The sequence below is a fragment of the Falco cherrug genome, chromosome 6 (assembly GCF_023634085.1).
Source record: "Falco cherrug isolate bFalChe1 chromosome 6, bFalChe1.pri, whole genome shotgun sequence".
NCBI lineage: Eukaryota > Metazoa > Chordata > Aves > Falconiformes > Falconidae > Falco > Falco cherrug.
Genome location: NC_073702.1, coordinates 65,324,676 through 65,347,243, shown reverse-complemented (window position 1 = coordinate 65,347,243; position 22,568 = coordinate 65,324,676). Strand labels below are relative to the sequence as shown.

The 22,568-nt window shown below is 44.6% G+C and overlaps 1 protein-coding gene across 4 annotated transcripts in view; it reads right to left on the bottom strand.

The window, feature by feature from the left end:
- Positions 1–234: 234 nt before the first annotated feature.
- METTL24 (methyltransferase like 24) overlaps positions 235–22,568 on the bottom strand; it is a 48,158-nt gene continuing 25,824 nt past the window's right edge. For all 4 annotated transcript variants that reach the window (XM_055713658.1, XM_055713659.1, XM_055713660.1 and 1 more), the window contains 2 exons: positions 17,651–17,879; positions 235–1,742 (listed from right to left, as the gene is read on the bottom strand). In XM_055713658.1, coding sequence (XP_055569633.1) covers positions 1,428–1,742; positions 17,651–17,879 — 544 coding nt within the window. In that variant the 3' untranslated portion in view covers positions 235–1,427. The remainder of the gene's footprint in view (positions 1,743–17,650; positions 17,880–22,568) is intronic.

Genomic DNA, 22,568 nt, shown 5'->3' with positions numbered 1-22,568 from the left:
GAGGGGATAAGGGAACTGAGGCAGCAGAGCGGGTGAAAAAGGAAAGGAGGGTATGGAAGGAAAGAAAGAAATGCCAGGATTACAAGAGAAGGAACAACATGAGGACAGAGAAAGAGCAGAGACTTGTTAAAAACACAACTCTGGGCTGAGGCACACCAAGGGGAGGAACACTGAACCCTGTGGAAGCCAGAAACTAAAGGCAGTTACAAAGGCCATATATGAAAGACATGGACGTGGTGTCATCTTGTATTTTAATGCAAAGTTTAATGTCAAAATTCTTTTAAAGAGAAGAAAAAGCCCAACCTGCTACGTATTTTTTTGCTGCCCCTATTCCTTAGCTCCTCAGGGAACAGCCAAGGCTACTGCAGACAACCCACACGCCATCCTGCAGAGCACCAGCATGGCCACAGATCAGGGCAGCTGCCTGCGCCAGCCGCCTCTGCCAGCATCGGTGCAGACCCAAGGTCTGGCCTCCTTGTGTCAGGAAGGTAGTCAGGAGATAGCAGGTGTCCAGGAGCAGTGCTGGAGCTGCAAAATGTTCAACTAAACCCCAAAACAAGCAAATGAAAAAGACCAGGCTTCACTTTCAGCTCTTTTAGATAAGTATTTCACTAGATGAAAAACCATTTGCTACAGCCATTGCAAGAGCGACCTAAACCAAGCCATTCTTTGAGCAGAGGAACTAGGGAAGCCCTGACTTCTGTAGCTGAAGCCTCCAGAGGGTGAGGAGGGCGAGTGCTGACAGCAGCTTTTCCAGCAGCTGAGTCCCTCTGTTGCACCATCTCCTGTGTCAGAAGTGCTGAACTCGCTTTCCCCGCAGCCAGACTGCCTTAAAGAGCACTCAGAAGCTGCTCAGCAAAACAGGTTTGAATTTAGTTTGGTGGCCGTTTCTGCCTCTGCCAAATTCAGCTGAAATTTCCCAGTGGGTTCAAGAACGTACTGTTCTTGCCTAAAATTTGTTCCACAGGAAACAAGGCCAAGGTAAAGAAGGTGCAAATCAAAGATGATTGCCTCACAGAGAAGTAACACCTGACCCTTCCTGAGAAAGGCGCTTCCTCATGAGCAGCCTCCTGCCCGAGGGCCAGCGCAGGTCAGTGAGCAGAGCTTCCTGCCGCAGCCCCAGAGGGATGCTCGGGCACGGGGCAGCCCGGGATAGCCATGCCGTTAGCCTCCGAGACAAACCTTTACAGAAACCTCTGTCCTCTGAGACAGGGTACCCACCGGCAAATATACCGCTAGACAAATTTGCACCACATACCTTCTCCCAGTGCCCGTTCTTTTGACAACGTATAAAAATAAAAGCCAGTCCATTTTTTAAGCAGTCAATGTGTGCATATTTAGCAACTTTAGCCAGCGATGCCCAAGTCCTCTTCAATAACGCTACGGGGCCAGATGGCTCCCAGTCACACATCATAAATTCCTTTCTGCTATGTCCATCTTGTATTTACCCAGCTCAGTGTGTAACAGCTACTGGCGTTGAAGGCTTCCTTTTTCAGAAACATCTGTGGTTTTGATAAGTCTTTGTAGGTATGGAAAAGCTTAAAGTCCTTCAGCTCCAGTTCTCGGAGCAGACTGTACCAGTACCGCACCACGGTGCTGTCATTGCCGCTGACCTCAAACCCAGGCCAGTGGATGTGCACCTCAAAGACCAGCTGTCCTATCTGCTCAACGACATCTTCCAGGATCAGGTTTTCCAAAATTTTCCACTCAGCACTTTCCACATCTGCCTTGAGGACATCAATCTGCAACAAAAACACCATCACTATGTGAAAATGAGAGGCTCGCAATCATTGTCAGTAACGTTTGACATCACAAAATCCTGCAACGGAACAAAACACACTAACAGTGATTACTTGCATCACAGTAGAGTGGGGTCCTTGTGTGCCAGATGCTACATGAACCACACAAGCACAGGAGAAGGCCAAAGTGAAATGAATACTATGGGCAGCTCAGGTCACCAGCTACCCACGGCCCTGCTGCTGCCTGAAGCTTTTGCAGGCACCCCTACGGATGCTAGGTGAGGAGGAGCAAAGCAAAACAGACTTGTGCAAAGAGTCTGCCGGGTTTTAAGGGCAGCTCCTCCAAAGAAAGGGATAGCAGGAAAGCTGTTTGAAGGGAAAAATACACCTAATAGAAAAGCGCTCAGTTTTAGACTGTTATTTGATTTTGTAGTGAGATATTCAGCAATCCAACCCCTCACAGCCCAACACAACGGCTGGTTGACTTTGCTTGGAGGTTAGCTGGGGGAAGGGAGCTGTATGCTTTAATAAAGAAAGAGCACTTCATCACCATTTCGCACCTGGTACCAAACGATGACTGCAGGAGTGGTCACCAGCTGCAGAGCTCAAGGGCCTGTGTTTGCCAGAGCTGAACAGGGGAAGGTCCCCCACCCTGAGAGCAGGGTTTGCCTCTGCCAGTTCCCCCTGAGCTGCTGCTTCTGCCCATCTGCTCACGCTCAGGATGAATTTGAAGTGAAAAATGAAGACTTTATTTAGAGTCAAGAATAGTTAAAAAAAAAACAAACCAACCAACAACACCTAAAACCCAAAAAACCCAGATCCTCTCCGGCAGCCTACCCTAACTGTTGCAGCCGTGTCAGAAAAGTCACCTGTACAGGACAGGTACAGGAGAGAAATTTGGGCGGGTGACGTAAAAGCATTGCCCAGGCAACTGTTTTACTAAGCCACAGCGTGCCAGGCTGCCTTGCTGGTGCCAGACCATGCCAAGTCCATGCGGGCTGGGCCCTGGCTTGCAAACCCCTCTGCCCAGGGTGCAGGGCAGGGCTTGCGCTGTGAGCACCTCTCCCATACAGCCAGAGCTCTGCTTCATACGGGCCACAGCCAAAAACCACTGGGCCATGGGAAGGGGTGGCCATATCTACCTTCCCTCCTTCTCTGGACGGCTGACTGAAGGCACCCGGGGCTGAGCGGCTGAGGGGCTGTGCTCCGGACCTATGGGCAGGCACGGGATGGCAACAATCAGAAGGTGTTTAATGCTTGCCGTTTCTGGTCTCCATCTGTAAAATGAGGGTATTAACCACTGTACACCCTCGGCAGGGTGCAAGGGTTGTGCTTGTGAAGGGCTGTGAGACTTCTGTGACCAAGCTGTAGAAAAGCTGAAAACAAAACACTGCATTTTCAGAGCGGACTTGGAGACTGGGACTTGAACGAGGTCCATGGTCACAGACTGAATAATGACAAACCAAGCCACTGCTCGTCTGCTCATTAAGGCAGCACTGTGCCTCCTCCACACTGAAGGAGGCAGGGGGGCAGTGGAAAATGGCCGAGGGATTATGGAATCAAAGCCCGTATTGTAGCACATCCGCATGGGGAGCAGAGAGGAAGGCTGCACAGACAGCCTTAGCTCTGGCATTTCCTAACTTGACTCTGCAACAAAGAGCCTGCCAGTCTGTCCATCCCTGGGTCAGTGAAACAACTTAACATAGCGCTCCTCTGGGTTCAAGGGTAGGCTGAATGTAAATGATGCTGCTCGCGACATTTCAGTGGAGAAGTAATTCGCGGTGAAGCTCACTTGTTTTCCTTTATACCTTTAAATAGGTTACTTATTTTTCAGATACCAGCTTGCAGCTCTACCTGTAATGTGATTTTGTAGGTAGTTGATTCCGCATGGGTGCAATTGCCATAGGACTGTGGTGCCACACTTCAGAAACCACAGATTTTTTTCTTTGGGAGACTTCCGTAACTTTGAAAGGAGACAAATTATTCAAAAACTTCTTTTCTTTTTTTTTGGCAGGGGTAGGGAGGAGAAATGTTTCTACATGTTTGCTTTTGTTTTCCCATGATCTTGCTTTACGATAACAGTAGGACATCTTTTTCCCATGGTAATGTTCCAGTCATCATCCAGGTTGGTTTGTTTTTCTCTTGTGACATTAACTGCTGCTCTGGCGGCTCAGCAGGCTCTCTGCATGCTCTGCACTGTATTTGCAAAACTGACCCAAAGAGTGGCTGCTAACCAATGTTTCAGTAGGATAAAAACGAGTTACCACAATAACTGCTTAAATACGTACTGAAATGACCACGAAAGAAACACAAGGCTAGTGGGGATGTGCTGTATACACAAACCAGAGGCTCTTTGTTGCCTTTAGTATCCCGCACTGCTGAGAGACCTGGAGGCAGGAAGGCACCTGTCTCTGCCCACCAACTTCTACGACTGCCTTCCAGGCAAGGTGTCCATCTCACCCCAGAATCTTCATTTTATGCCACGGATAGGGTAAAATAAATGGCAGAACAGCTTTGTGTCGCTATATCTGAGTGAGTAACAAGCATCCTGCTAACACCGAATGCATACTTTGTGATGATCAGACTGTGCAGGAAATATTTGCCATCAATATAAGCAGCACACTACTGGTAAGAAATGCACTAGTACCCTCTAAGCGCCTTGATTCAAAGTGCCAGTGAAAGGCTTGGTGGACAAAGCTATACATTCAGAGCTCTAATTCACCTGGGAGCACAGCTGGAGTCTGCTGCTGGGAGTAAATCCTGGAGGGCAAAGATCTACAGTGCCTGAAGGTAAAGGATGGCAGATGACTGGCCACCAGTTTCATGCATTTACAGACGAAGGCTAGTTCCTCTTATCTTCCACAAACTAACCAGGTTAGCACAGAAAAGTAAAAAATGTGATTTTTAAAATGTTTTCTTAGTTTAGATACCTTGAAAAAGTGCTACAGCATTGTACCAGTTACACTCAAAGAAAAAAAAAATGCTTTTTCTCATGCACAACCAAGCACATCAAACAGCTGAAAAAGAATCTGGTTTAGTTAGTGAAGGTTAACACATGCTGCATGAAGGCTCATTTCTTCTTCTTAGGGTAATGACTTGTTACAACTGTGCATCATTTCCTAAAGCAGAGATCAGAGCTTTGTTTGCCTTGATCGTTTTTGAAATACCAGGGTTAACAGGGATTTCAGGCTCTGCGCTGCCCCGTGGGCACCATTTAAAGCTCCCGGTGGAGAAGAGTCAATTGAGAGTGAGTAGCTGGAGGAAGCAATTTAGCTGTATTACTTCCAGCACGAACTCAGCATGTGGAAGCAGCAGCCAGGAAAGGCAAAACCAGCAAATGCAGTACAGGTCAGGTAAGGAGGATCCCTCCCTTTCTGTGGGAGCAGCCCTGCGGCATAAGCTGGGAGCAGGGAAAGGAGAGCTGGTTACAGCTTTCAAAAGCAGAGGAGCATTGCACAGAACTACCCCATCCTCCTGAACCACACGGCTGCACTCAGGATTTCAGGCTGTGAGAAATAACCCTCTGCTCCAGCTCCCTGGTACTGGGGTTTTTTTGACATCAGCTGTACAGTAAGACAAACTCTGCTTGTTTACGCATCAATTTTTCCCCTCTTCACCTAAGTACAATTCCCTATTTTCAGCAAACAAAACTCTACAAAAAGCTGTTTAATTCATATTTTGATAGCACACAACTTTGCAGGTAACAAACAAGGTTAAGTGTGGTTTTTTGCAATGTAGCTTTCCTCTTTTCCCACCTGTGACCTTCCAGCGTGATACTTCCCTTTCTTTCCCTTCAAAATGCACCCACAGCCTCTCCTCACCAGCAGGCTACCATTCGGATGTTACGTCCCTTTCATTCCCTTTTATTCCAAGCCGAGGCTGTAATTGATGGCAGACAGGATGCCACGTAGCCTAATAGCAAGTCACGCTCCCAGCAGCTTGTGACCGCCTGTCCCCACGCTCCCTGCAATCAGCGGGAGGGGGAACCATCCTAGCTCGCTCTGAGCCACCCAGCAGGAAGACCAGGACTGCTGTAGGCACCGTCTGAGATACACAGATACTAAAATCAGGAGGCAAGTCCATCACTGCTGGCCAGTGATGCACAGCTCCAAACAGCAGCAATTCTTCAAATTACTTCCCTTCCTTACTACTCACATTTACACCTCCCTCTGTGACAGTCCATATGGCCAACTTCAAAACAACTCGGGACAAATGTGTCATTTGAGAGTATTCACTCCCAACCTGACAGATCGGGCACATCTTCAAGTATCTGCTTAAGGCAACAAAGCCACAAAGCTGGTTTGTGCAGTTGGGTGCTTACACAGTCTTCGGTCTTTTTTCACAGTAAAGGGCAACTGTCCAGCTGAAATCACTCATACAATACAGACATCACCAAAACAAAACCGTCAGCGAGTGCAGATGAGCTTTGTTCCTCTACAGGCTTACTGCTGATCCTTGCTCGTACTTGCGAGTGACAGAGAAGTCTTTTTTTCTCCCAGTTTCAGTGATGCGCTTCCACAAAAATGTTACACAGCAGGGGCAGGATATCAAGTCATTTTATGCTTACCACTTCAGGTGGAGAAAATGTTTCAAAGTCATATTAAGAAAATCTATTTAACTTTCTCTGATGGCCAACTGTCAGTATAGTAACAGCTTTCCAGAAGCGGTAGTGGCCCCAGACAGACAAACATACCCATTCAGAAAGCCCACCCTGTGCAGGCAGGAGGCACCAATCTCAGCTGAGTGCTCAGGAACACTACACGCACTTTACTCATGCTGTCCCATGGGGAACTGGTCCCAACAAGGACCCACGCGGGCACCCTAAGTGACTACCTCCAACAGCCACAGCGCCCAGGCGTGGGGGTGACCTAGCACTTTTATTCTGCACTTCTTTCCTTGGTTGTTGATGCCAAGACATTTCCCACATATTCTCTCCGTCTGGAAGCAATTTCTGTCTGAAGACTCATTACAGAAAGAGACAGACACATACCACTCTCCAGTCCAGCCCAGTTAAATGATGCCACTTACTCTAGTGGATAGGCAGAGAAGAACAGACCTTTGAGCTGGCAGGAGGTTTTTTCCAATGCCACTTTACCAGAGGACCAAAGTATCTCTGGACAAACAACCGTCACCTGCCTAAGGTGGTCAGCACGACCTGAAACCCTTTTTCCCTGGCTGCATTGGTTAGGAGGCTGCAGGGTTTCACCTGTGGCCCTCCTGTCATCACAAACATCTTTCTTCACCATAGGATTAGTTCTTGGCATCTTCCCATCTTAAGTCACACTTGGGCACTGGACCAGCCAGAGATGGCAGCTCACTTGTTAATCATCTTCTGGTCATAAAATAATACATGTCCCCAAGCCTGAATTGATTTTCAAACAGGTTTGATGGGTTTAGCTACCACTATGCTATAATGACCTTAAAGCTACAGGTATTGTGCTTAACATCTTGTCTAGCTTGCCATCCAGCAAGACCAAGGTTCCTGTACAGTGAGCCAGAGAACACAGTCTACAAGCCCTCAGCATGGGGCAGGCCAGCACTACACACAGACAATGCTGAGGGAGAGGGCCTTCCCCTCACAAAATTCCTGAGCATCAAAGATCTTGGTTCCCCGTCTCTAAACCAAGACCAGTCTCTAGAGCAGGCAATGGGAACCTTACCACTAGCTAAGGACTCAACATGATGCCTTCTCAGAGGAAACAGGATGAAGAGCCAGCATGAGGACATGAGCCCCCAAACAGTGACCTTCTTGCCTGCTCAGGGTGGCAGCAGCTCACAAGTGTGCATCCCTGCTCAGAAACACTGTGCCCCAGCTCCCATTTGCACTGTGTTATCTTTCTCAGTTTGCATGGCTCTTCTGTCGTACAGAAGAAGATGAAAACGACATCCCCTCACCGGGTCCCTCAATCCAATGGCCAGATTGCCCAAGTGGGAAAAAACCCCACAAGGGAGCTGCAGAAACCCTGATCTTAAATTATTTATCAGCCTGATCATCAGCAAGAGCTCTGCTCGCCAAAGCCCGTGCTATAAACAGACACTTTAAACAGCGCATTTATTCCACCAGCAGCCAACAGCCCAGGGCTGGAAGTAGAGCTGCTCCGCACACAGCCCTGGCCGAGCGCATGAGTTGCTTTGCAAAGGACGCATTCACCCATCTAATCTCACAGGAGATGTCCCGCTGCCCACTCCCCTCACAAAGGGAGGAAAATCCTTTCATTTCTGATCTTTTGATCTTCTCTGCCAGACGCTGCTGGATGCCTGTGGGAACGGATGTTTACTCAAAAGAATAAATGTTGTACGCTGGACCCTCAAGTCTCTTCATTAAAGGGGAACAAACATTTGCAGTCTGTTTGTGTTGCCCCAGCACCACGCAAGGACAGTGGGACCTAGCTCTGTGCTTACATAAAAGCCACGTTATCCCGGTCTTGCTAAAGGTGAAAGCCAGCAGCAATATAACAAACGCATTATGACAGGATGAGAGGGCAGCTGGGGCAGGACGTTTGCGTTAGAAGGCAAATAACCAGCAACTGATCCCGAAGCCTGAGGAGGAAGACCTGTGGGTGTGTGCACCCATGCAAGGGACAGAGGGTTCAGGCTACTGTAAAATGGCTTACACAGTAAACAGCATTTTGGCTACAAGACCTGCTGTTGTTTATTAATAAAGTGCCCATGGGGGCCTTTAAAATGCAAGGAATTGAAGAAAGGGCTCAGAGTCCCATCTTAATGTTCACCACACCTTAAAGAACATCTCTTGCAGGATGAGAACATGCAGGCCCACTCTTAACTGCACAGTTAAATCTGGTGGAGGACCTGGATTACATCTGCACTAACCACTGCAATAAACTCCTTCAAAAGCACACCCCTTCACGGGGATCTACCTGTTTTACTTCATTTCTGGTCCAGGGTGCCAACCTGCCAGACCAGATCTGCTTCACTGTTTGCCCACCCTGCTGTTTGCCTGCAACCATGGCAGGAGGAAAGCCGTGTGTTCCTGAAAATGTGAATAAGGAACACCCTGAACTGGTGGCATGACTATCAGATTTCACCTTGGGACAGGCAGTGAGGAGGGGAAAGGTGAGCTGCTATGGCTTTCACCTCCAGATCTCAAATTTTTGAGAATGGAGGGATACCTTAAACTGCTGTCAGGTCAAAAATGAGACCAGAAAGGATTCAGACACCAAGATGAAAGTATTCAAACAAGAGATGGCCAATTCCAATGACAAGAATTTGTAAACAGGGACAGGAAGAGGGATAAGCTACAAATGACATTTTTTTAGAGAGTTCTTAAGTGCTCTGGATAAGGCACTTTTCTGAAGGACTTTTTAATGTCTGAATTCTGAAAAATCTGAAGGACTTTTTAATGTCAATTACTCCCTGGAAATTGTGAGAAAGATGGGTAGCGGCAAAAGCCCAGGATGCTTATGGAAAAGGGTTGCTCTCAATTCTCATAAAACCAGTGTCACGTCCTGGACCAGCACCCTGAGCAGACAGCACCTTAGCTGAATCAAAACCAGACGGATTCACATTCCATTCCTGTGCTGAAGCTGGTGTTAATAGCTTAAGCAGGACCTGGGGAGCATGAACACAGGTCTGAGCTTGGCAGGTGCCATGCACCTGGTACCACCTTGTGAAGCAGGGGAGGTTCCCCAGGCTCCTGCCGAACTCCGGTTTCAGCAGGAGGAGGGAACCAGGAGTGACTGGCTTCTTACAGCAGCAGCATACCAATGATGGCTCCGTGGTGCCTGCGGCAAGTGCCATGCTCTTCTGAACGCAACTGTTTGACACTGAAATAGCGGTACACTGCTGCTGCTGTCGAAGAGAAGGTGGAACAGCATATTAGTGCACCAAACTGTGCTGGGAATTGAACACAGCTTGTGCAGCCCTCTTGTAAAGCTGAGGGAAAGCAGATTTTTAATACCTGATTTTTTCTAAGTGTCTTAACAACCACAACAAAGGCAACAAAAAAAGAAAATAAAAGCCTAAAAAAAAAATCCTCCTTCCTTTCTAATTTTTAGCAGACGATAATATGCTTTGAAAGTGCCTTTTTTTTTTTTTATAAGATGACCTGCATAAACTCTGTTTCGACAGCAAAATACTTTCATTACAATTCAGACATTGCACTAGCCATTTTCCTAGAAGAAAAGGTTATGGATCGCACCACATTCAGCCAATGGTATAATTAAAAAGATCTTTGCTACATGCCTGAAAATTGCATACTAAACAGCACCTCCAGGTCACTCCCTAGAAACACCACTATTCTTAACAGTATCTTGAGAACTGCTCCTGGTGGACAGAATTTAAATGAGGCAAAAGGAGATGCAAGGGACCAAGAGAAAAGCTTGTAAGGGAATGTGTATGAGGCATTCCTTGCATACGACACAGACAGCGAGAGAGGTGGTGAGCAGTAAATCACTGTCCAAAGATCTTTGCTTCCAGAAACATGAGGATGTCAAGCCTGTTTCTCCTTGCAGCCAAATTCTTCAATCCAATTACAGTTAAAATACTTCATGCAACAGCAGCCTCAGCTGACTAAGCAAATACAAGGCAATTACCACCTTGATTTCATTATCGCTAAAATTAAAAATATATACATCCAGGAAAGAAGCACTGTGTGTCAGGAGCTTGTAAATCACTTAGGGGCAACCATTACGAGATTGCAGAAGGCAGCTTTGGAAACATCTGCACCAGTTTGATTGCCCCTTTTCAGCAAATGGAGTAAAATTCATCAGCTCATTGATGCACTCCCAAACAAAAGGTTCATACACAGCAACAGCTAGTGCTCAGACTGCAGCTCTGTGTAACTCCAAGGAAATTGGTCACATTACACAGAGAATGCATCTGGCCCACCATGTACAAACACAACCTCGAAAGGACTGAATGCCTGTGTTACGGGCAGTAAGTCTCACAAGAACTCATAAATCAAATTACAGAGCTAGAGGCAGATGCTCATTGCAGAATAACATGCTCTCCAGCACTCTGAGCTTTTGCTCTAATGGAATGACTTTAAAAAAACAACAACCAACAACACTATACATTTTTTGGCTAGCTTGCCCAATGTTATCATCTCCGGCATTCTCCCTTTCAGCACAACCAGCACAGAAATCAGCATGTGAGACCTTTTTGCAGAACTTTGAAGTCCTGATCTTAGGATTCGTCAGACAGATGCTGAGCACAGACAGCATCTTGGACAGAAAGATGCTGAGCATCGAGCTGAGTTTGTGGGCAAGTCACTCAAGATAGGATGCACCTCACCCAGCCTTAGACATCTAAACCCAAACCAGTTGTCCAAACTCCCTTTATAGACCACAGAGAACAGGAACTTCTGAAGGGCTATTTCAGATATGCAGGTCACATCATCCAGGCTGTTTTAAACATCTGCCCTTGAACGAGATAAACTCAAGAGAAACCATTAAGATGCAGTTCATGAGGACCTCAACAGCTATCTCAAATTTAGAAATTTAAATTAATGGAGGTGAGTTCCATGCTCCTCCATCCACTGGCAGGTCATTTATTTATATCAGAAGCTCTTACAGCTATGGCATTACATCTGCCTGGTGCAAAAGAGTCCCATACTAATGTGGGACTTTACTGTGCAGAGTTACTCCTACTACAAAGAGGCCAGGGTCAGCCGTTAACACTTTAAAAAAATCAGTAGTCTGGGACAAAACTCCCTCTTCTGTGCCATGCAGAATCTGATACAACAAAGAGCCAGTCTGATGCATCCACGTAAAAGCCAATGAGATGACAAGTGGTAGCAGTGCAGACGTTTCAGGGGAAGAAAGGGAATAAGGCGGTCGCAGCCTGAGCCTTAGCAAGAAAACCCATTGGGAATTCTGAATAGTACTGATTGCTGATGCCCCAGCTGCAGGAGGGGCAGCAAAACACTAGTAAGATGTTATGGGAAATACAGGAAACTTAAAGAGGCCGGTATGATAGCCCTACCAAAGCAAAGGCTGTTCTTCACAACTATATCTGTATGGTACACATGTATCTGGACGGTAAATAACAGCTGCAGAAAAAGGGCCACTTAAGCCTAAAGACCACTGATTGCACAAGAAAACTTGGACACGAAAATAATGAGGCTAAAAATCAGATGAAGGTTGGGCTTTTTCCTGCTAGAATTGAAATTCTGGAAAAGCCCCAAATAAGCATAATAAAGCAAAGAAAAAAATTAAGCCCTTTCAAGACATAATCCCAAACATTTACTTAAGGATTTGTATGATGTGGCAATTCAAGAGTTGGTCTCGTTTGGTCTTTCTGACGCTAAGCCAGACTCAGCAAAGCACAGATCTGAACTTGTGCCTCTCACTCCAGCAAGGTGAAGGGGCTGTTCCCCAGGTGCAGCAGCAACAGTGACAAGGACTCACCTCCTCTGAAGCAGTTCCCAGGTTCCTGAGCCCCTGGCTTCTCATCCCAAGCTCAGGCTTCCACATCAGCACATAAAGCAGTCTGCAGGCACTTACGAGTTGGTACCGAGGACCTTCTGTGAGTTAAGACGGCAGCTGAGCTGAGTTTATAAAACACTGGTGGCATCCCCACATTGAACTTGGGCATGGCAGCCCCCTAGGGAAGTTATCACACCAACTAACTCCTAGGCTCCCCGTGCAATACCTAAGCCTACCCTTGGTAAGGGATAATCAAGGCTACATGATTTTGTTTAGGCAGGGTCAAGAATTCAAAAGACTATTCCGGCCCCTGCAGTCCTGAGGTGTGCATAGTAAAGAGTAACTGCATGGATTTGGTTGCTCCAAAATTTGAACAAGGACTCTTCCCAATCTGGAGAGTTATATTTTTTGTTTTGTTAATCAAATCTCCATGCACAACTGTTGTTATACAGTTTTCCCAGGGCTTTTATTTTACATTTATTTGTGTATTGCCAACAGAGCCAATTTTAAACCAAAATGGTAAATTGATTTTCTTTAATCTTTGCCCTTTCACACCAGTCTTCACAAAACTGAAAGTGCAGCATGAAACAGAACCTACGTCATCCGCTTTAGGAGGGCAGCAAGTGATAAATTACTTGGCTAGGAGAAGACGAGGTTATTATCAAAATGGCTTCAGGGTGTAGTGTTTTGAAGTTGTGTCAAGTATTAAATAACAGGTGAAAGGGAGGAGGTTTCTCCTTTTGAAACCCTAAATCTCGGCCTGTTCAATAAAATGAAGCAGACACCTGTTAGCCAGGTTGTCACAGGAAAGAATCTTCATGAAGGGCTGGTGTAAATTAAAACCTTCAAATCAAAATCAGGACTCAAAGACTGCTTTGCATTTCTTTTCATAATAAACAATGACACAGTTTGGTCTCTTACACAATTTGTTCAAGATTACTTGAATGGCAGAAGCTGAACACAACTCCGCTGTCCCCTGAAAATTACACCTATGAGCACTTCCTGATTAATGAAGGTTTTACTTTGTGTTCTCAAATTCTCCTTTCCACCTTAGTTTGTTTTCCAAGAAACCATCTCATCCCCTGCTGAGCTACACTGCTAAGGAATGCATAGTCACCCCACTCACTGATGGCACCGCATGAGATTTGTCCTACAGAGCTTCAGAAAGAAGAAAACTACTACTGAAGTAAGAGTTTGCATGTGTGAACACGCATGACTTACTCATGCATGCCCACTGAGGACAGAATGAACTCTTGCTTCTGCTGCTCAGAGCCTTTCTGTCAAAGGTTTTTAATTTTGCTTTATAGCGTAACCTTTGGAATACAGAATACACATAGTAGCTTGGTTTGAGTTTCTGGTTAAGGGTTAGGACTTTTTGTAGAAGGGATAATGTTGGAGTGGGAAGAGCTTACTTGCATTTCAACATGGTCTTCCCCCTAAAGTTTTATTGCATACTAAAATATGGGCTACATGGAACATCGCAACCTTCTGAGAAAGACATTGATACCACACACAATGCAAATCTATGCTGGGACTAGGCAAATGATTTACTCAGCTGAATTGGCCTCCTTGTAATTGAAATTCAGACTGATGATCCCCTTGCAAGACTATGGCACTGGCTGTGATTAGTCTAGAAGAGCACTGGGATCTATGTTTGACACCGTCTCCCACAGTAATCCTGTATCCAAGTCAGAATGTTATAGCCTGGATGAACAGACAACTACATAATTAAGAAACTAGTCGGATGGCTGGGCTCAGAGGGCAGTGGTTAATGGGTTGTACTCTACCTGGAGGTCAGTTACAAGTAAAGTGTACAGGGTCATTACTAGGATTCATCCTGTTTAGCATCTTTATCAGTTATCTAGAGGAGGCATTAGATGACACTCTTGCTGTGTTTTGTGGATGACACCAAATTGGTGGGACCAGTCAATACACACAGTCAAGGGCAGAACTGCCATTCCAAAGGGACCCAGACAGGCTGGAGAGATGGGCCAACAGGAACCTGATGAAATTAAACAAGGACAAATGCCAAGTCCTGCACCATGGGAGGAAGGACCCCCTGCAACGATACAAACTGGGGATTGCCTGCCTGGCTGGGGAGCAGCTCTGCAGAAAGATCCTGGGGGTCATAGTGCAAAGAAGGCCAACAGCATTCCAGGACTGCGTTAGCAGGACCACGGCCCATAGACCAAGGGATGTGATTATCTCCCTGCACTTGTGAGACTGCATCTAGATACTACATCCAGTTTTGGTCCCCACAACACAAGACAGGCAATGATAAACTGAGGTGAGTTCAGCTGGGAGCCACCAAGATGGCTGGGGACTTGGCCTCACAAGGAGAGGCTGGGGGAACAGGGCTTGCTCAACCTAGGCAGGAGACAGCTTTGTGGGGGACTAACATCAGCCTGTAGAGTCTACAAAGGGGTCATCAAGTCAGCAGAGAAAAGCTCTTCAACAGTGCTTAGAACAAGAGACAAGAGGCATAAATTGAAACCGGGGGCTTTCAGACTGCATATAAGGAGAAACTTTTTCACGATGAGGACAATCAACCAGGACAACAGCTTGCTCAGTGAAGTTGTGTGGTCTCCATTTTGGACAAAACTCAGTGGTTTTCAAGACCAAAGTGGATCAAGCCTTGAACGACCTGGTTTGACTTCACAGCTGGCCTTGCTTTGTTTGAGCAGGGGATTGAACTACAGGTCTCTCAAGATCCCTTGTGACTTGAACTATCCAGCAACTCTGTACAAAGGAAGTTCCCCACCCTGCTGTCACTAATCCACGGGAAATACCAGCACTGTAGCATCCTCACCCCAGTAGGTAGGTAGAGAATATAAAAGTGAAAGCTTTCATAAAGGTGAACTCCACTACAATAAGAAAGAAAATGTTGTGCATTCAGTGGCTTTCTCCCATTCCCCCCCTGTTCATCAGCAGTCTACTACACAGTGCATATTCAGCAAAAAACTGGGGGCCAGGGGGGGCAGAGATGAGCAAGATCGATTTTTACATCTTTATCTTTTCCTATGGCTGATAAAATACTGCTCTTTTCAGAAGACAGACCAGTAAATTTTCAGTTTAGACTTCTGTACCAGGAAATAGGACTCTCATGACTTCGGGGATTATTCCAGGGCTTAAAAGATTTCACACTCTAACAGTTCCCCAAAACACTCTGACTACATGTTTCCTCTGTCAGTCTCATCCTAATATAGTACTAGATAAATCCTCTACCTCCAGGGTATTTACTCTCCCCAGAAAACTGAGGACTGTTACACCCCATAGCCAATTAGAAAGATAAGTTATTTTAATCTTTCCTCAAATCCACTCTAACACCAAAAACCTGTTTGTATTTCTTGCCATAATATCAGGATAGGTTTCCCCTTCTGTGGATGAGGTCCCAGTACTGACTGCAGAACACTAGGTGTGCTCTCATCTGAGCCAGTGTGTAAATGAGCCTTCGAATCCCTTGCACACAAAATCCCCAAACTGCATGTTTTCTTGTAAAGGCTACAACAGCAAGAACTCCAGGAGGCCCTGTCTGTCCTCTCTTCATCATCCCAATCCAAAGTCTGTGACGTCAGTGGAAATAGTCTCAGTAACTTGGATGGTCTTGGATCAAGTCCCAAATATTAAAGAATAAAAGCAAGGAGAAAATGAGGCACTAACTTCAAATGCAGCTGCCTGAAATTCCTGCCTTGAAGTGGGAATGGAACAACTTTGAGGGTAGGCGGAAGGATTTTTAAAATTAAAAAGAATGGGATGAAGAGTGTGTTTTAACTTTCTAATTTAAAAAAGTGCTTTGGAAAATATTCTGTGAAACTGTTTTGAATTAACTTACTTATTGAGTCAAGGGAACATTCTACTCACATTCACCAGAAGAATGAAAACATGAATGTCACAGCATTTACTTTGATGTGCTCTTCATAAATCGGAGCTTATCAGTGTCTTTACGCAACACACAACTTCTCAGGCTGCCTTCTAAATTAAAGAAAAATTAAACAGAACGATGTGAGGAGAGTCAGCCCATTCAGGTATTTCACAAATAGGAAGTAACAGGAGATCACAGAGTATATAACACCTTTATCTTCACCAGAAGAAAGTCAGCTCCTGACTTCACTAATGCCGTAGTTTTGCACAGGGGAGCTACCTGAATGTGAATAGAGCAAGAGGCTGTATACACTGTTCATAAAGTGCCAACACACCAACTGAACCAAGCCTATGCCATGGGTAGGCAGCTTGGGGAAAGCCTAATTGCATGTATTACATGTGCATTATGTTCCTGGGTAGCCCTCCAGCCGGCTGCTTTCATGTCAGGTAACTTTCACCCAGAAAGTTACACACATACTCAGAATTCATAGCTACACCCTTCTCATTCACAGGTCTTACAATCACTCTGTATAACCATGATAACCTGAGAACTGACTGTTCTCAGCAGGTCTGGTATATCACAAAACTCATACGGTTTTTCTGGATCGGGTCATTAATCATTTGCTCTATGACTAATTCTTCTAAAATCAAAACAATCAATGTAAGGCACACATCAAAGGAAAGCCATCTCTCTCTCTCTCCCCCCAGATGTTTCACTAATGCACAGCCCAATATAGTTACAGTATGACTAAGTAGTAGAAAAAAGCCTTTTTCTGCACTTATCTTCAAAATGGTCCAATCAGTAGAGCTGAACCAGAAGAAAATACTGAAGAAAAGCAAGAAGTGAACTGAAAAGACATCTTGCATTTTATAATATGAAACCAAACAAACACTACACTGCTTGCTTTCTAAATCATACAGAAGAGCTCCTCCTTAACTCACACTGCCTATTTCTTAAAAAACAAATACAAGCACAACTAGCTGCAGGCAATGAAGTATATTCGCATTTGAATTCATGCTTGTATACCCTCTGAAGGAAAAACTCAAAAACAACCTAAGGAACTTCCTCAAATGTATTCTGGCAACAGTTATTTGAGGCTTGAAGATTTCTGATGTCTTTACAGTTTCTTAAAAACAAACTGGGAAATGTTAAAAAACTCCACAGACTGCTGCCAATTTTAAAACAGGATGTTTTTGTTGTGGATGACTGTAATTAGGAGCAGTGACCTTGAAATTGTAAACAACCCGTCCATTAGCTCTTCTCTTCTAATTATTCCTGCAAATATTTTTTTTTTCTCTTTATAAACTTGGCTGTATGAATAGTTCAGCACTCATACTCAGGCAAAGACCAAAACTTCCACAGGACTGAAAATACTAGTACCCAATGTCACCAGCTAGTTGAAGAGAAAAGGAAGGGAGGAGGAGGAAAGTATTTAGTGTATGGCTAGCGACTGAAAATCAAGGTGGCTGTTATCAGCACACAGAAAAAGCACGACAGAAAAGGCATGCCTACAAGAAATGCATTACGACTATTGCTGAAGAAAGATCCATTGTCAGGAGATAGCCTTGGAAAGTGCCCAAACTTCTAAGACAGCAAGGAGAAAGCTCTGCAGCTTTCCCAACACCTAAACCTGCAGTCAGAAACCTGACCCCCCAAGTCCTTACCTTCTGATGCCCAAATTCATTCAGTATTGTGCCCAGCTTCTTCGTGTTGCTGTGAAGTTTATGAGCAGCAATGGCTGGATTGGGATCCCTCCAGTCAATGGACAGGCGATGATACCAGAGGTGCCGACCCTCCTGAATGTGTGCTGACTTGATGCTGGGGTCAAATCGATGAACCTCACATCCACTGTTGGCCATGCTGATCTCAAACTGGTTGTCATCATTGCCTAGCCTACGAAACAGAAAAGATATAACTATTAATGCTGCAAAAAGAACTATTTGTGAGTAGGACATTTTGAGGATTCACAGTAAAAGAAGGTAAAAATCCAACCTATTTGTTTCTGAAGCAAACTGGAGGAGCTGTTGTGCTCCTTCTTGGGATATGTCCACAGCACTGAGCACAATCTAACCCTAATTCTGATGCGATAACCAGAAATAAAGCTAAGGGTCCACAATAGTACCTGCTGAAGACTCAGAATAAGTAGTTAGATAAAGGAAATTTAAAGGAACATTTTCCAATGTCACATTCATAACTGACCTTAAGAAACTTCTGATGAAATTTTTCATTTATTGAATGAAACTACTGGAGTGGATTAGACAAACTAACCTCACCAGAAAATTCAAATTCCATGCAATATACTGCATTAGAATGAAGGGCTCCTTTCAAGGCAAGAACTAAACCACCTTTAGCCAGGGTGATAAACTTTCCAAAGAGCTTTTTCTTAATTCAGAAGCTGACATAATTTATAAAAAGGAAATTAAATGTTTAGAACCTTTGTGCTGACATTATTCCTCCATTTATGTTTTGTATATATACGTATATATTCTCCTATTTTCAACTTGCTTTTTCTTTTAAAGATTACAATACTTTCCTTACTACCCACTGCAAAAAATTCCAATAACCAAGCCATAAGCAGAAAAGCAAACATATTTAAAATTTATACAATACCATTTTGTGAAAATCAGGCGTATTTCCCACGGTGCCTATAATCTACTGTTACCATGATGAGTCACAATGACCACCAACAGGGACAAGACACAAGAATCAAATGCCTCTTTTCCTCTGTGCACAGGAAGACACAGATAAAAAAGCAAATTTAAAAATAAGCTGTTCACAACAGTAGCAGAGCTTTTACACAGACTTAAGAGAAAGACCGCTGGTAATTTGGAAAAGATGCCAAAGAAGGATAAAAATTAATAGCCCCATCATATAGCAGTCTTTTCTCAGTTCCTGTCTTTGCAAGGAGATGATGTACTTTACAAGGCTGTGCCATATTCCCACCTCCTACAGCCCACTGGTTCACACAGAATATACTAAAACTAAAAAATTCTGGTATTGACCATTGCCATCACATGTCTGGACCACAGACCTTCCCTACTGTGTAAAACAGGACATTCATTCCTGCTCCTCTGAGCTTGTTCCAAACGTGGTTCAAATCATGCACTAACCCTTAAAGTTAATCAAAATTATGCTGTTGGATATACACACATGTAGTGCTGGGAAGTCAATCAAGTGTTTAAATCAGCACTTCAACCAGTTTTACTAATTGAGAATATCCACTATGTACTAACAGCATGGCATTTATTTATCACACACAAACCATTATAGGGCAATACTCTTGGATGCACTGTCAGAGCACCTGCTACACTACACCACAATTACAAATTAGAAATGGTGCGAGACTGAAATAATTCTGGCTATTTGCATCAATATGTAAAAGATGGTATGTTTTAAATCATGCTACACTATGCTATGACATTAAGCTAACACTAAATATTTTACATAGATAACATACTGATAAAATAAAATGAATCCAACTCATGAAGCAATGTTTGGAAGAGCATATGTTTTGGAAGTTACCGCTACGATATGATGCTTGCTGTAATATTGGCTAAGCACAGTGTAATGGTAGCCTATTAGAAGGTCTCCTCTCAACCATCCTCCCCTTTAAACATCCTGAGAAAGCAGGAGGAGACAGGGTTTGCAAAATCAGGCCAGTGTGCTTTTAAGAACAGCTCCACTTCACAGGATTCCAGCTCATACAGCTGTGTAGGAGGACAGGAGAGGAGTTTTCTTTTAATACATTCAACACACATTAGGAAAAAAAGTTCAGAAGTTAACAAAATGAATCAATGTGTTTGTCTGCATGTGGCTTTCTGAAGAAGGGACAATGATGGACAAAGACCAGTGTAATCCCTTAGGAATGAGAAACTGGCAAAAAATGACAAAACATGTGAATTGTTGGGGACAGTGGCAGCATTAGAGTGATGAGCCTACCAGTGACCGATGGATACATGTACCCATAACACACTTCTAACAGTACCAGCTGCTACAATCCAGAGGGCCAAACGGTTTTGATGTAGACAAACCTCAGGCTGCCTCCAAACAGACTGCTACTTATGTGGACTGCAAAGGGAGGTTCACAGTGGTGCAAAACAGAAAAAAAAATACAGATGAAGGTGAAGAAGGTGCTGATATATCTTCTGGCACTCTAGCTATCGGCTCAAGTTTATGCCTGAAGAGGGATCTAAGAAAAAAACAATATTTAGGAGAGAGAAAAAAAAACATCTCCAAAAGAACTGGTTTGAAACGTTTCTGGCTTACAGGTGATTGTGCTAAGGGATAACACAGCATGAAAAAGGTAAACAAATTAGGTCTCCTAGGAAAGATTTTGTGGTTTTTTTAAAAGAAAGGTGTGGAGGTCACAGAAGACTAGAGAGGCCCTTCCCCACCATCAGGAGAGAGTAGTTGCTGCCTCCAGCAACAGCAAAATTAAAAGTGCTAAAGACACCGACCTATTTTTACTGTAAAGGAGAAGACAGCTTAGTTACGGAGTTGGCAGTCACACACAGTCCCCTGCACTCTGGGCAGAAGTGGGCTTTCAAAGCAGCAGAAACAGCATCTGCAAGACCAGCTCTCCTAGCCTCCTGCATGTGGGAAGGAAGGGCTCACTGGCACTGCTCCCCACCGGCACTGCTCCCCACCGGCAGCAGGGCAGGGACGCTGACCCAGGACAGAGCACAGCACAGCAGGGAGCAGTGTCCCTTGGCTGTCCCCTGCTCCCAGGGTTTGCAGAGGGTCACGGTACACAGAGCCTTGCACTCAGAAAAACCACTGGGCTGCAGCTTGCACCGAACGGAGCATCACAACATCCCCGTGTCATCCTGGCGTGCAGCCAGCACACAGGCAGTACAAAAGATGCTTTGTCTCCTCCAGCACAGCTCTACTGGACACCTGTAGCTGATCCAGCCTGATAACTGCAGGTACTCCAGCTCCCACAGAGGCCACAAGAGACAGAGCTGTAAAACCATGCATGTTTCAAATCCAGCTTTCCCTTTCTGTGTTCCCCCTCCTCCCCTTGTTTCTCAAAGGAAGACAATCAAGCTCTGCAGCTCAGGAAAAAAAGAAGCATCCCCTGCCTGGATCCTAAAGACCCTACACTTTGAGATCCACCTGAAAGGGCTTTTATACAGTATTGCAGCAAGACTCTCTAAGTCTCAACTGGTAAGTTTCTGAAATCCTATTCATTTATATTATCTCAGCTTGAGTGCCTGCCTGTGGTGTTTGTAACAGACTTAGCTTAATCTAAGGAGATTTAGCACTAATAACTAGAGCTCACTAATGCATATTGCAATTACATATCATACTGGGAAATTCTGTCCCCAAGCAAAAACACTGCTGATTCTCAGTAGGGGAAGCAACTAATACTAATCTAAAAAGATCTCCAGATGTTTCAGATGCTGCTTGCTCCCATTCAAAAGTAACCTCTTCTATAGCATCCAAGAAGGCAAAGCCTAAGCAGCGTGTTTTGTTCCATTTTTAATGATATATGGATTTAATTCAGGATTCCCAGTAAAACACACACTGAACTTTCACATTTGTCCTCCATCCACCCTCTCCACAGGGTGTATTCTTCACTGGAAGCAGCTGCTCCCCCTTTGCTTGTTATGAAGTGTATGAGATAACAGAAATGTTTAAAGGGGATTTTTGTCTTACTCAGAACAAAATTACTTTTCTGCCTGTCGTAAACTAAAGAAAGTGAGTCTGAGAAAAGAACTATGCAGCAACAAGCTCCAAAGGCTGCAGAAGTAAACCGGAGGACTGAAGACTACCCCTCCTCAACATCAAATATTTCCCTTTTACTTTTTATCTGCTTCATGTGATGCATCATAGTTGGGTACTTACTGCACATGTGTATCTGATGATTAATGGGAAAGCCAACATCAATTTCAGTCTCTGCTAAGCCCTACTGTTCTATCAGTACAGCAAATCTGGCATTCAGGCTCCCTGTACCATACCCAAAGGGGCACCACATATAGAACACTGGTATACATGCACTAACTCAGATTTATTCAAAACCGTTCGCAAATTACCTCTGGGTGGCCAGTTTTGTGCCAAATCTGCATTTACTAGTACAGATGAAATCAACTCTGTGTTGTGCCTACTGGCCAATTCAACAAAAATACCATTTCAGCCCACACTTGGTCCATAGCAAAAGGCAAGAGGGACACGATACATGAGCTCAGGTCTAATATTAATGATCATGCAATCTGAAGGTCTAGATTAATTCCACCGAACTTTGGATACTTTCCCAAAACATCTAAAGTCAGCAGCCACATTACACCAGACTTCCTCTATAATCGAAGGAAAGCTATACCTACCTCCAGAATGTTATTTAGCTTAGCTGATTTTCCACCCGAATGTGCCTGCCTCTCCCTACTACCAGGAGCCTCAGGCAATGAGCCAGTACTGTACAGTCAAGCAGGTAGTCTGGACCTGAGCATGGAGTATAACACAGCATCTCTCCTAACTTTCATGGGAATGTGAAAAACAAACAGAAAACCTTGTAAACCTGTACTTTGCACTAAAACCAGCTAAGTAGAATTTGAAATAGATTGCTTTTTGTGGTCTGAATGTTCT